This window comes from Thalassophryne amazonica, chromosome 13, assembly GCF_902500255.1.
Source record: "Thalassophryne amazonica chromosome 13, fThaAma1.1, whole genome shotgun sequence".
Taxonomy (NCBI): Eukaryota; Metazoa; Chordata; class Actinopteri; order Batrachoidiformes; family Batrachoididae; genus Thalassophryne; species Thalassophryne amazonica.
In genome coordinates this window covers 16,814,504-16,830,195 of record NC_047115.1, presented here as the reverse complement: position 1 = coordinate 16,830,195, position 15,692 = coordinate 16,814,504, and the positions used below count along the sequence as shown (strand labels likewise).

General features: G+C 39.8%; 1 protein-coding gene across 1 annotated transcript in view; it reads left to right on the top strand.

Moving 5' to 3' along the window:
- The window catches only part of ddx43 (DEAD (Asp-Glu-Ala-Asp) box polypeptide 43), a 58,055-nt gene that overhangs the window by 38,232 nt on the left and 4,131 nt on the right, over positions 1-15,692 (top strand). The window contains exons 8-12 of the mRNA XM_034185464.1: positions 448-558; positions 7,931-8,072; positions 8,899-8,999; positions 9,190-9,277; positions 9,586-9,713. Of these exons, the coding sequence (XP_034041355.1) occupies positions 448-558; positions 7,931-8,072; positions 8,899-8,999; positions 9,190-9,277; positions 9,586-9,713 (570 nt within the window). The remainder of the gene's footprint in view (positions 1-447; positions 559-7,930; positions 8,073-8,898; positions 9,000-9,189; positions 9,278-9,585; positions 9,714-15,692) is intronic.

Genomic DNA, 15,692 nt, shown 5'->3' with positions numbered 1-15,692 from the left:
TCTTATTAATGTCCAATCAACTGAATTTACCCCAGGTGGACTCCAGTTAAGCTGTAGAAACATTTCAAGGATGATCAGTGAAAACAGGATGCACCTGAGCTTAATTTTGAGCTTCATGGCTGTGAATACTTATATACCTGCGATTTTAGTTATTTTGTGTGTGTTTTCTTTCCTTTTTTTTTTTTTTAATACACTTACAAAATAAAAATAAAAAACTTTCCACATTGTCATTATGGGGTATTGTGTGTAGAATTTTAAGAAAAAATGAATTTATTCCATTTTGGAATAAGGCTGTAACATAAGATGTGGAAAAAGTGAAGCCCTGTGAATACTTTCTGGACGCACTGTATGTATATATAGAAACTGGACTAACTCCTGTTGTGTGTGCCAAAAGGACTAAGAGTAATATGGTCATGGTTTTTACTCTGGATTTAATTTTCTTGGCAGACCTAGAGCAGAGCGGGGTGGTCCGGGTATGTTGGTGCTGACACCCACCAGAGAGCTGGCCCTGCAGATTGAAGCAGAGTGCAACAAGTACCGCTACAAAGGCTATAAAAGGTTCAAGAATGATTACCAACATTGTCATGTGATGCTTGGTATTGAGATCTATATAGTGTTCACTGAAACGAAATTTGGAAAATTTAGAAAACGAGTATTGTACATACAAACCTTTTTAGATATTTATTTCAAAGTAAACCTCTTTCTTCTTTCACATCTCCCATTGCCAACATATTTTTATATGAGGGTGCTGGTATGGGTTGGCTGATGTTTGACAGCCAGATGTTATTCCTAAAGCCACTGTAACTGCCCCCCCCCCCTTTTTTTTTTTTTTTTTTAATGTATATGGTTGGGACCACAAGCGTTTTGGAATTGAAGTTTAATCGGGCTGTTCTGGGATTCCCGTTTCTGTAATAGAGGAAGTAGAAAACCACTAATTTCTTACTGGAAGCAGAATCAACCTTCTCCATTGAGCAATGAGCTACTGCTTGCTGACTGCATGCAGGAAAGGAATAACGTTAACCCACTGCATGAAAGGGTTATTTCCAACTAAAGTGTTTAAGTCTGCTTTGCAGCAATAATCTACTCGTTTAGTCTGTAGTTCAGTTTGTCCTTGTCAGTGCAGAAACAAGTGGAAACATTTGTAACGGTAGATGTGGTGTGTGGCTGCTGTGCACACACCGTGCACTGGTGAAAATTTCCATCTTTGTCTGGTGTGATGCTCGGAGGGTGCGGTCATGTTCTTAAACTAACCATCATGCAGTGATTGGCTAAGAGCTTCTGCGTCATCTTGATTGAGTTGTTGCACAAACAGGGCAACAGTGGAGGAGAAAAATGACTTTGGCACTTCATAAAGTAAGAGTCCATCAAAGGACTACACATTCTAAAAACAAATGAGTCAAACTCTGCTTTTGCTGAAGGGTTTATCAGGTAACAGCCACATCACTGGTTCCATAGCGCTCTCTGATTTAAAAAGGTGTGTGTCTCCGTCCGTCCATCATCAGTCTTTTGTGTTGACTACAGGGTAGGGTGAGGTTATAAATTTCTTATTGAACATCCTGATTACCATCTGCCACATAATGTACTTTTAGTATAATCTCTCTCTCTCAAAGAGAATAGAACTACTTGAGTAGAATATCGAGCCTCAGCGATTAGTCCATGGGCCAAGCAGGTTGTCTGTACCACTTGACGTGGCCAAACAATGTTTACAATCCAGCCTCAGTGTACCATGGCCTAAAAACAAATGTATGATTACCATCCCAGTGTGGCAGTTGTAGCCAGGTAGGAATCAATGGATTACTATTGGGTCAAATTTTAAAAATGCTCCAGTCATATTGAAAAATGTGCCACATTATTTGACTGATCATAAAGATTCCCAAAAGGTATAGTTTGGACCATCTATAACTGAATGTTATGCGGTAATAACAGCAAAAATAATGGTAAAGTTCAATTTCAACTTGTATATGGGTCAAAAATTAAAGTTGCTCAATTTTGGTGAAAAGTGATGCAAGTTATTGGTTAAGGTGCTAAAAAGGAATAGCTTGCATTATCTGTAATGCTTAGTTATGTTACAGGGTAACACGTGCATCCAGAAAGTATTCAGAGCTGCACTTTTTCCACATTTTATTATGTTAGTCTTATTCCAAAATGGACAGAGTCCCCCCTCCCACCTCCTCAAATTTCTACACACAATATTCCATAATGGCAATGTGAAAAACATTTGAGATTTTTGGAAATTTATTTAAACAAAAACAAAGAAATCACATGTACAACCCCTGGCAAAAAAGTATGGAATCACCGGCCTCGGAGGATGTTCATTCAGTTGTTTAATTTTGTAGAAAAAAAGCAGATCACAGACATGACACAAAACTAAAGTCATTTCAAATGGCAACTTTCTAGCTTTAAGAAACACTATAAGAAATCAGGAAAAATAATTGTGGCAGTCAGTAACAGTTACTTTTTAAGACCAAGCAGAGGGAAAAAAAATATGGACTCACTCAATTCTGAGGAATAAATTATGGAATCACCCTGTAAATTTTCATCCCCAAAACTAACACCTGCATCAAATCAGATCTGCTCATTAGTCTGCATCTAAAAAGGAGTGATTACACCTTGGAGAGCTGTTGCACCAAGTGGACTGACATGAATCATGGCTCCAACACGAGATGTCAATTGAAACAAAGGAGAGGATTATGAAACTCTTAAAAGAGGGTAAATCATCACGCAATGTTGCAAAAGATGTTGGTTGTTCACAGTCAGCTGTGTCTAAACTCTGGACCAAATACAAACAACATGGGAAGGTTGTTAAAGGCAAACATACTGGTAGACCAAGGAAGACATCAAAGTGTCAAGACAGAAAACTTAAGCAATATGTCTCAAAAATCGAAAATGCACAACAAAACAAATGAGGAACGAATGGAGGAAACTGGAGTCAACGTCTGTGACCGAACTGTAAGAAACTGCCTAAAGGAAATGGGATTTACATACAGAAAAGCTAAACGAAAGCCATCATTAACACCTCAACAGAAAAAAACAAGGTTACAATGGGCAAAGGAAAAGCAATCGTGGACTGTGGATGACTGGATGAAAGTCATATTCATTGATGAATCTCGAATCTGCATTGGGCAAGGTGATGATGCTGGAACTTTTGTTTGGTGCCGTTCCAATGAGATTTATAAAGATGACTGCCTGAAGAGAACATGTAAATTTCCACAGTCATTGATGATATGGGGCTGCATGTCAGGTAAAGGCACTGGGGAGATGGCTGTCATTACATCATCAATAAATGCACAAGTTTACGTTGATATTTTGGACACTTTTCTTATCCCATCAATTGAAACGATGTTTGGGGATGATGAAATCATTTTTCAAGATAATGCATCTTGCCATAGAGCAAAAACTGTGAAAACATTCCTTGCAAAAAGACACATAGGGTCAATGTCATGGCCTGCAAATAGTCTGGATCTTAATCCAGTTGAAAACCTTTGGAAGTTGAAGAAAATGGTCCATGACAAGGCTCCAGCCTGCAAAGCTGATCTGGCAACAGCAATCAGAGAAAGTTGCAGCCAGATTGATGAAGTGTATTTTTTGTCACTCATTAAGTCCATGCCTCAGAGATTGCAAGCTGTTATAAAAGCCAGAGGTGGTGCAAGAAAATACTAGTGATGTGTTGGAGCGTTCTTTTGTTTTCCATGATTCCATAATTTTTTCCTCAGAATTGAGTGATTCCATATTTTTTCCCTCTGCTTGGTCAAAAAAAGTAACTGTTACTGACTGCCACAATTATTTTTCCTGATTTCTTACAGTGTTTCTTAAAGCCAGAAAGTTGCCATTTGAAATTACTTTAGTTTTGTGTCATGTCTGTGATCTGCTTTTTTTTCTACAAAATTAAACAACTGAATGAACATCCTCCGAGCCCGGCGATTCCATAATTTTTGCCAGGGGTTGTACATAAGTATTCAGGGTAAATTCATTTGATTGGACATGATTTGGAAAGACACAAACCAGTCTACATACAGTGTCCTGCCCCTTGGTGCCTCACACATCTTAATTTATTGCATTTCAAATACAAAATCAGGTGTCTCGATATAAAAATTTCTAAAATCTGCAGAGGAATGGTCTATTTGAAGAGTTTCAGTCAGGTTTTAGAATTCATCATAGTACAGAAACAGCATTAGTGAAGGTTACAAATGATCTTATGGCCTCAGACAGTGGACTCATCTCTGTGCTTGTTCTGTTAGACCTCAGTGCTGCTTTTGATACTGTTGACCATAAAATTTTATTACAGGGATTAGAGCATGCCATAGGTATTAAAGGCACTGCGCTGCGGTGGTTTGAATCATATTTATCTAATAGATTACAATTTGTTCATGTAAATGGGAAATCTTCTTCACAGACTAAGGTTCTGTGCTAGGACCAATTTTATTCACTTTATACATGTTTCCCTTAGGCAGTATTATTAGACGGCATTGCTTAAATTTTCATTGTTACGCAGATGATACCCAGCTTTATCTATCCATGAAGCCAGAGGACACACACCAATTAGCTAAACTGCAGGATTGTCTTACATCCATAAAGACATGGATGACCTCTAATTTCCTGCTTTTAAAGTCAGATAAAACTGAAGTTATTGTACTTGGCCCCACAAATCTTAGAAACATGGTGTCTAACCAGATCCTTACTCTGGATGGCATTACCCTGACCTCTAGTAATACTGTGAGAAATCTTGGAGTCATTTTTGATCAGGATATGTCATTCAATGCGCATATTAAACAAATATGTAGGACTGCTTTTTTGCATTTACGCAATATCTCTAAAATTAGAAAGGTCTTGTCTCAGTGATGCTGAAACTAATGAACTAATTCATGCATTTATTTCCTCTAGGCTGGACTATTGTAATTCATTATTATCAGGTTGTCCTAAAAGTTCCCTGAAAAGCCTTCAGTTAATTCAAAATGCTGCAGCTAGAGTGCTAACAGGGACTAGAAGGAGAGAGCATATCTCACCCATATTGGCCTCTCTTCATTGGCTTCCTGTTAATTCTAGAATAGAATTTAAAATTCTTCTTCTTACTTATAAGGTTTTGAATAATCAGGTCCCATCTTATCTTAGGGACCTCATAGTACCATATCACCCCAATAGAGCGCTTCGCTCTCAGACTGCAGGCTTACTTGTAGTTCCTAGGGTTTGTAAGAGTAGAATGGGAGGCAGAGCCTTCAGCTTTCAGGCTCCTCTCCTGTGGAACCAGCTCCCAATTCAGATCAGTGAGATAGACACCCTCTCTGCATTTAAGATTAGGCTTAAAACTTTCCTTTTTGCTAAAGCTTATAGTTAGGGCTGGATCAGGTGACCCTGAACCATCCCTTAGTTATGCTGCTATAGACTTAGACTGCTGGGGGGTTCCCATGATGCACTGTTTCTTTCTCTTTTTGCTCTGTATGCACCACTCTGCATTTAATCATTAGTGATTGATCTCTGCTCCCCTCCACAGCATGTCTTTTTCCTGGTTCTCTCCCTCAGCCCCAACCAGTCCCAGCAGAAGACTGCCCCTCCCTGAGCCTAGTTCTGCTGGAGGTTTCTTCCTGTTAAAAGGGAGTTTTTCCTTCCCACTGTTGCCAAGTGCTTGCTCACAGGGGGTCGTTTTGACCGTTGGGGTTTTTCCGTAATTATTGTATGGCCTTGCCTTACAGTATAAAGCGCCTTGGGGCAACTGTTTGTTGTGATTTGGCGCTATATAAATAAAATTGATTAAGAATTGATTGATTAAAATGATCTTAAACTTAAAGCAAATCTCTGCAGCATGATATAAATTAAAATATAAAAGCCAAGATGATGGGTTGAATAAGTAATGGGCCCCTTTGGTATAAATAACTTGTAAATAATCAGTTTTATTATATGGCTACAACAGTAGGCATGCTCTGATTGGCTGATTTCCGGTATGATATTTTCCCATATCAGACCATTATCATGAAAATTGGCCCGGATCACGTGTCAAATTTCTGACTTTGTTTACAATTTTCACGGCGTGAAATGAAACAAAACAAGAAGCAAACAAAGAAATCATAAGCGACGAAGAGGACTATTCACGGAGTGAATTTTATTACACTGACAAGTTTGAATTGGAAGAATTAACAGCAAACGAGCTTGAAGTGGACATGGAAAATGAAGAACATCCAGATGAAAACACAGCTCCGAACAGCCTTATAATAAATTACTAACCTCACTTGCTCTGTCTGTATGGGAATATTAGACTTTGGTGTTTTTTGTACACGCGGAGCAAGCGAGGTTAATAATCCTTAATTATTGCCAGTTTTCTTCAGACAATTCGGGATGGATACATGAACATTTCCAAGTCACTGAATCTGTGTTGGACTTCATTTACATCGGTTATGAACTAATACAAACACTGACGCTCTGGTAAATCTGTGTGGAGTAGACAGTTCTCAAAAACTGAGTGACTGTGCAAGAAGAAGAGTGAGGAAAGACACCCAGACAACCCAGAAGAGGCTATGGTCTTCTCTGGCTGTAATTGGAGAAATTGTGCACAGTGCCTGTTAGCATTTTGTATCCCCAGTTATACAGCTTCATGATGAAGTGGTATTCACCTTATTCAGCCCCACTCACTTTTACAACAGAGGCATTTCCGTTTCGTCTTAGGACATCCGCAGAGCAGTTTCTTCAATATAGAAAAAAAAACCTTTTTGAAAAGCTCAAAAGGAATGACTCTGGCTCACCCACGGGTCATAACAGAGTGGAAAGATGACATGAAAAAGTGGCCATCGATTATTAACTACCTGGTCACTCGGCGTGGACGGTTTGGTTATGAGGAACTGCAAATACTACCTGACAAGTAGTACCACCGTAATGCCAAGGTTACGTAACGTTAATATACGTATGGTGTTATTTCATGCAGTGCTTGATTGTTATCAAACGCCAGAAAATGAGTAAATTAGATAGTAGCTAACGCTACAAACACAGCTTACCTGTTTGTCTCCCTAGCATCCGCTATGGCTTTTTCAATGGAGCATTGTAGTCCAACCATTTCTCTGGGTAAGGATCCAGTGTATGGGTTTGTTTTTCTCCATAAAATGAAAAGAACAGACATAGGGACGTTTGGTGGATTTTTCAAATTCAACGCCTTTATCCAGCACTGGAGATCCTCGTCTTTCAATAGAGGAGGGAACAAGTTAAATGCTGGTCCACAGCACTCAGAGCTCTCCTTTCCATGTTCAAAACATCATTCTGAAAGCGATAGTTTCCTCTTCTTCCAGATGTTGTGGCACCCACAAACTGAACAATTAATGCTGCTCATGTTTGGACACTTCTAGTGTACTGTGTTCCCATGTAGCTAATCGTCAGACACAGTAGCAAACCAGAAGTTGCTTGACAAAATGGAGCCGCCCACCCTGGCTTCCTGAATAAGGTGAATAGAGGAGGATTTTCTTTCACCAAAACATTAAATCTAGGCTTGCATCTCAGATGTACCTTCTGGCAAATTGTAGCTGAAATTTCAGGTCTTTTTAAGAAATCAAATTAAATTTTGACTCCCTTGTAATCCTTCTTTGACCCCTACCTGGCTACAGATTCCACCATAGGATGGTTATCCTACATTTCTGTCTAAGCCATAGTGCGCTAAAGCTGGATTGTAGGTGGTGTTTTCCACCTTAAGTAGTACCAACTGGGTTAAAATTTCTTTGTCTGGCTCATGGACTAAGTGGTGTAGAACAGTGGCACTGGAAGATGCGTTGCCCAAAATAGACAGGGCAGTAGTGTTTATGTTTTTGTTTGTTTTTGTTGTGTGTTTTTTTTTTTTTTTTTTTTTCCATTTGAACTCAGTCAGGATCTCAGAAGAGCCTGGCGTCTTGGTGCTCTCCACCTGAATGGTAAAACTACAAAGAAGAGTCTTTCAAATTAACTTTGTTGTTTCTCTCAGTATCTGTATCTATGGTGGTGGTGACAGGAGGGGCCAGGTCACAACAGTGAAGGGTGGCGTGGACATTGTCATCGCCACACCAGGCCGACTAAACGATCTTCAGATGAACGAACTGATCAATCTTCGTTCCATTACTTACTTGGTCAGCTGTGTGTCTGTTTTTTGTGAGAGTGGTGGAGATGAATATTGTGTGAATATTTAGTCTGTAATATGTTTCCTAAATTTTGGTGACCCCTTTTGTAATTTTCTCATAATGTTGAATGTGCACAGTTGTGGTCAGAATTTTACATACACTCACTGACCCTAGTGTGATGGCATTGTTGGCCTTAACTGATTTTTTTTTTAGGTGTTCCTCCACAAGGATAGAATTAGTGCCCCCCCCCCCCCAAAAAAAAAATAAAATTTGAATTTGGTGCACAAATTTGAATTTTTTTTTTTTTTCTCTAAAATAGCCACAGGTTTGAAATGATTATTTGGATTAATGTCCCTTAGCAGCAAGTTTCACCTTGATCAAATGTTTGACCGGGTTCTGAAAGATTTCTGGTTGGACGTTTTACCACATTTCCTTGTAGTATTGTAGAGTTCAGGTAATTGTATTGAAGTCCTGGTATAGACCTGACTTTGAGGCACAGTCCAGATATTTTCTGTAGCACTGAGGTTAGGACTTTAGGAAGACCATTTGGAAAGGTCTAGGGTGTTTCCTTATTTCCCCAACCCTCCTTCTCTTAGAGATGTATCTTGTACATTATTTCTGCACATTGTCTTACATCTGACCACAACTGTACAAGTATTGGTCACTCCAGTAAGCGCATGTTAATCTTGCAGTTTCCTTATGTCTGTAAACAAGCCTGCAGATCTTTTGTACAAGCACAGTTTATTTATTTATTTATTTTGAGACTTGTGCTTGTTTTTAATGTTTTGTAAGATTGTAGTTGCAGTTATGTAATGTCTATAATGGTTATGCGAAGGTGCTGGACGAGGCTGACCGTATGCTGGACATGGGCTTTGAACCACAGATAATGAAGATTCTGCTGGACATCCGCCCTGACAGACAGACTGTCATGACCAGGTTTATTGAAATACCAAACAAGTTGCACAACACTGTTTTAGAGGTAGCACATATGTCTGAGAATTAGACGTTCTATCCTGGCAGTTCACTCTGGGAGTGTTTGTTTCGTTCTGTGCATGCGTTTGGTGGTAACATGTTTGTTTTAAATGCTTGTGCAGTAATTGTAAAGTTTTTTTGGGATCTGTTGCAGTGCCACCTGGCCTACAGGTGTAAGACGACTGGCCAAGTCCTATCTGAAGAACCCCATGATGGTTTATGTAGGAACCCTGGATTTAGCGGTGAGTGGAACACATTAAAATGAACAGACTAACACTAGTTTGCTTAGTTAACTAATACCTCTTTTGCAGGAAGGGGTGGGTTGAAGGGTAATTGTAGAGTTGGATGTCATTTAAATATCTATTATACTGATTGTGCAGCAGGGGGAGTTAATTGTTTAGGCAAATGGAGCATTGTCCAACTTGTTTCTGTCAAGTCACTGGTTGGTCGCATGACTGTTTGCAGAGACTCTTTGTACAGAATAAATGTTAAGAATTTCTTTTTGCTGTCTGGAATTTATTTTTGCACACTTGTTTTTTTGTTTTCTCAGGCAGTTAACAGCGTTGAACAAAAAGTGTTAATTGTCCTTGAAGACGAGAAAAAATCATATGTGTTCGACTTCATCAGAAACATGCTGCCACATGATAAAGTCCTCATCTTTGTTGGCAAGAAGATAAAGTGAGTTAAGACAAACTATGCAAAACAAACTAACTCTTTATGTGATGAATAATTTATGTCAGATTATGATTCATATGATATCCAGATTACTGGTAGATGTTTGTGTGGGTAGTCCGAGTGGAACAGTCTTGCTGCTGAAGGTATCCTTCCATATGGAGAATCTTTGTGTCACTGGACTGACTTTGCATCAAGTGTGTTACTTAGGAAGACGTGGGTGGTGCCAGTGATTGTAACCGGCTGGACAGGCATCGAGGGTGGCCGTGAATGCTCTGGCTGTCAGAGAAATTTAAGCCGCCTTCACAGTTGCATGAATTTAATCCCTGCACTGTCGCGCCATTCATCGTGCCAATGCAACCCCCTTTGTCCCGGTGCATGCCACGCTTAGTGCCGCTGGGCTCCGCGTTCTATAAAATAATTATTTAATAGCAGATGATGAATTTGGCTGATGAAACCATTCTCTTATCGCTCCCAGAATCGCAGAGAAATTATCTACAGCTGCAGCTTTTCTTGTGTGGAACGCATTTAGAATCTTGTCTCAATGGTAATTATTTATAATATTTTAATGTCTTGGTAAAACAGTTGCATTTTTATTGTTTATGAGTTTAATAATGTATCTGTAAAATTATGTTTAACGTGGATGTAGCATCTCGTCATAAACGTTCAGATGCGCTACAGCAGTGAGACGCATTGACTCACAGTGACAGTGTTTTCGAAAGGATTACACAATGTTCACATGTAGTTCAGAAAATTAGTGCGTGCCAGAGATTTTGAACATTTCACAATTTTCTTTGCGCATTTGCACGCAGCCTCACACAGCTCATGCACACAGTTTACAACAAGTTTACTCTGCGGGGATCAAATTTGTGCAGGTGTTAAGGTACCTTTACTGTACCTTTAGGAGACGACGGGAGTGTGCAGTGGATATGTTTGTGTGTTTGCCCATCGTGACAAAAAACAGTTCTCCAGTGTTTATGGTGAAACATGTAGCACCTCGTCTGTGACTGGGCTGTGGGGCCTTTGTGTGTAGTTAGTCCTTTTTGTAATCTTTTGAACTTTGAACTTATTCATTTGGCACACAACTTATCAATAACAAAAACTGATATACAAGACAATTCCACAGTGACATGTGTGACCAAAAAGGGGGTGAGTATAAGCAAAGCTTATAATCGCCCACCCCATATATACATACGAGGTCTGTTAGAAAAGTATCCGACATTTTTATTTTTTTCAAAAACCTGATGGATTTGAATCACGTGTGCTTGCATGAGCCAACCTTGAACCTTCGTGCGCATGCGTGAATTTTTTCACGCCTATCCATTGCGTCATTTGCTTGTAAGCAGCCGTTGTGTGAGGATGGGTGGAGTCTCTCGTCGTTTTTTCTTTGCAAGGAAATGGCGAAATGACTGGAGCAGCGCGACTGCATCAAATTGTGCCAGAAACTGGGCGACAGCCAGGTGGAAACCATTCGGATTATTCAGACGGCTTTTGGTGATGATCCTCTGGGCATCACACAGATTAAGGAGCGGTACAGCCGGTTTAAAGACATCCGCACAACGGTGGAGAGTGTGCCACGCTCCAATCAGCCATCAACATGCTGAAATGACCGGATCATTTCCAAAGTGAACGCTGTGGCGATGTGGGACCGTCGTGTGACTATCCGAGAAATTGCGGAAGAGGTGGACATCAGCACTTTTTCGGCACATTCCACTGTGACAGAAGATTTGGCCATGAAGAGAGTTGCAGCGAAATTCATGCCAATGGCTTTGGCACGAAGCTGATGATGGAGCAAAAGCGCCACCATGTTGAAGTCTCACAGGACGTTGTGACATGCCCACCTCCTCCACAATTTCTAGGTTAGTCACACGACTGAAAAGCCACCGAAAGCCGTCTGAATCTTCCGAATGGTGGAAGAGGTGAGCATGTCACAACATGTCCTGTGAGGCTTCAACACGGTGGCGGTTGTACCGCTCCTTAATCTGTGTGATGCCCAGAGGATCGTCACCAAAAGCCGTCTGAATAATCCGAATGGTTTCCACCTGGCTGTCGCCCAGTTTCTGGCACAAATTTGATGCAGTCGCGCTGCTCCAGTCGTTCCACCAATTTCCTTGCAAAGAAAAAACGACGAGAGACTCCACCCATCCTCACACAAAGGCTGCTTTTACAAGCAAATGACGCGATCGACAGGCATGAAAAAACTCACGCATGTGCACGAAGGTTCAAGGTTGGCTCATGCAGGCACACGTGATTCAAATCCATCAGGCTTTTGAAAAAAATAAAAAGGTCTGATACTTTTCTAACAGACCTCGTACATACATGTATACACATTACCTACCCCCAGAGCAAGCACACAGGCGACAGTGGTAAGGAAGAACTCCCTCTGATGTATTGAGGAAGAAACCTCAAGCAGACCAGACTCTAAGGAGTGACCTTCTGCTTGGGCCATGCTACAAACACATTTAACAACACAAACTCAAATCCCATTATCATAAACATATCAAGTGAACACCATGTCTTCGTCTACATACATATTTACATACATAAACATGTATACATACACCTACACATACATACATAATTACACACACACATATATACATACATGCACATACACAAATGAATGTTACTGTACAAGTTCACAATTACAACTGACAATACAAAACTCATCGTACTTCATTAGATATCTTGAAAACATAATTTTTTAAACTGATTGATATTTGGACATCGTTTGAGTTCATCGGTCAGGTTATTCCATAATCTTTTGGCACACATGGAGACACAAAAACCTTTCCTGGTCGTCCGAGCGCCAGCAATTTTAAAATGATACAAGCCCCGTAAATTATATTTTCCTTCTCTCTCAGTAAAATATTCTTGAATTCTTAATGGCACTTCTTTATTTTTCACTTTGTCCATTAATTGAACAGTCTTGAACGAAATCATATCGTTAAGTTTTAATATTTGAGATTTAATGAACAGTGGGTTGGTGTGGTCTCGATAACCTGCATTATGAATTGTCCTTAATGCTCTTTTTTTGAAGAATGAATAATGGTTGCAATGTAGTTTTGTAATTGTTGCCCCAAACTTCAGCGCAATAAGTCAAGTAGGGTGCAACCAATGAACAATAGAGTATGTAGTGCTCTGCAATCAAGAACATGCTTTACTTTATTTAATACTGCAGTACTTTTTGATACCTTCATTTGAATATGCTGAATATGAGCTTTCTAATTAATTTTTTCATCAATTACACTATGTAACACAATTGTTGTTCCTGGCTTCTAAGTGTCATATTTCAACTGCTTATGTCTAAAGTCTATGGAAAAATGACTACATTCAGCACAAACTTTGATTTTTTTTTTTTTTTTTTTTTTTTTTTTTTTAACGTTCTAGAAAGTTCTAAAAGTTTCTTGAACTTTCTAGATAATTCTGGAAACTTCTAGAAAATTCTGGACAGTTCTAGCAGTTAAAGAATATTCTAGAAGACTACTCGGTAGTAGTGAAGGCGAATCGAGAATATTCTTGAAAACAGACAAATTTCAAAATATTGTCCTGATCACAGAAGCAAAGTTTCTGTGGAATAACAGCTATTTTCTATTGATTTAAGGCAGTGATTTTCAACCTTTTTTGAGCCGCGGCACCCTTTTTATATTTACAAAATCCTGCGGCACACCACCAACCAAAATAATATTATAATTCTATTACCTCTGGTTTTGCGCAAAACCCAATTATCGCAATAGAAAATTGATACAGAAAACACCGCATTTCAAAAATCCTCAAGCTTTTTGCGCTCTGATCTCAAGTAGGGCTGTCACGATTAGGAATTTCTGGAGACGATTAATTGTCAGACAAATAATTGCGATTGACGAATATATTGTCTATTTTTTTTTCTTTTTTTTTCTCCCTTCTTTATATTCTACTATTGTAGTATAATTACACAACTCTGGAAGAACATTTGGCTTCTGAGTGAAGAAACTGGGAATGGTGCAACATTTTTATTTTTATCTTCATTTTACATACAGTGCCAACTTTTTCTGAATTGTGGTTTCTGTTGCATTTCTGAAATTGTTTCTCCTCTTCAGTTACGTTTTGTGCTTAAACACTGCATTAAGCCCATATTGAACAAATACATACCTTTGGAAAGTAACAGCTGTTAAAGTTCAGAGTTCTCACCTGCTTTTTGTGATCTGTGCATCTGAACATCACCACAGCTTCTCCATGTCAGGGGTTTTTTGTTTTGTTTTTGTGGCTCAGTTCATTCATATATTCTCATTTTTTAAATATGTTTTTAAAGCTATTTGACCGTTTATTTCATCTCATGATCTCATAAATTCAGTATACACGTGCACATGGTGTGAACAGGATGGTAACGGCAGAATCACACCTTTAGAGAAACTTCAGAGAGAAGTAAAGGCAGCTTCACATTTTTTTTTTTTTTTTTTTTTTAAACTTGTTCACTCAGGTTAAAATCCTCTCTGTTCCGCGCTCGATGCGCACTGATGGTTCTCAGACTGTAACGCGTCGCGCCTGCATTCAGGAATCTCCCTCACGCACCCCCTCCCTCCCAGCCTCCAGCCTGTTGACTCCGCGCGCGCACACACACACACACACACACACACACTGACAGCTCCGCATTTTAGACGGCTTTTGAAGAAGACGCCCACTGTTTTAATCGGCCGTCTTATCCAAACGGCAGGACGGATCGTTCTTCAGCCTCCATATTATTGTCCCGCCTTAAGACGAGAGCGAGGCTGCAGCACAATAACGTCAGATGCTGAGTCGTTTTATGCTTTGTGGATAAAATAAATAATTCACGGTAATCGCAAATATGAAAAATAATCGCGATTGACGAATATTGTAATAATTGTGACAGCCCTAATCTCAAGTGTTTCTTTTTTTAGACGTGTCGACACTTCACAATAATCTGCCACTCTAATATTCACGGAGCGCAGAGCCTGCCTTCAGCGAACCCAGTTGTGAGCGAGAAGGCCCAACTCTGACCACGGTGACATCAATGGAGGTCAGGCCGCCTTCCCCGCACACCTCCACAGCCAACGCGGTTTCTCCTTCCCCAGAGGAGCCATGCTCCGTGAGCAGCTGAGATTCAAGCTGTAGTCAGCAACCCGTAACCATGGAGACGCACAACGCTATGTGCGCAAGTATGTCTATTATACTATAGTACAGCGCTTTGCTACCATCTACTGGAATAAAAGAGCATTACACATCATCTGCCACACTATTACAGCACATACGCCCGATAATGGTGATATTTGATAATTGCCCACGGCACCCCTGACAATCGATCATGGCACCCTAGGGTGCCGCGGCACCCCAGTTGCGAATCACTGATTTAAGGCATAACATCAATTCATCATCAATTTTATTTATATAGCGCCAAATCACAACAAACAGTTGCCCCAAGGCGCTTTATATTGTAAGGCAGGGCCTTACAATAATTACGTAAAAACCCCAACGGTCAAAACGACCCCCTGTGAGCAAGCACTTGGCGACAGTGGGAAGGAAGAACTCCCTTTTAACAGGAAGAAACCTCCAGCAGAACCAGGCTCAGGGAGGGGCAGTCTTCTGCTGGGACTGGTTGGGGCTGAGGGAGAGAACCAAGAAAAAGACATGCTGTGGAGGGGAGCAGAGATCATTCACTAATGATTAAATGCAGAGTGGTGCATACAGAGCAAAAAGAGAAAGAAACACTCAGTGCATCATGGGAACCCCCCATAACAGGTTAGGAAAACATACTGTGTACCCAGGAACAAAACAAAAATAAAAATTTGTTACATAGTGTAAGGAACCTAAAAACCTATTCTCTTTGACACTTTCTGTGTTTACCCCATGTATATTTAACTGAATTTGTATGTCTTTTTTATAATTTCCAAATAACATCAATTTAGCTTTAGACAAATTTAATGATAATTTGTTAATATCAAACCAGATCTTTAACTTTATCATTTCTGTTTCTAAATCAGATTATTG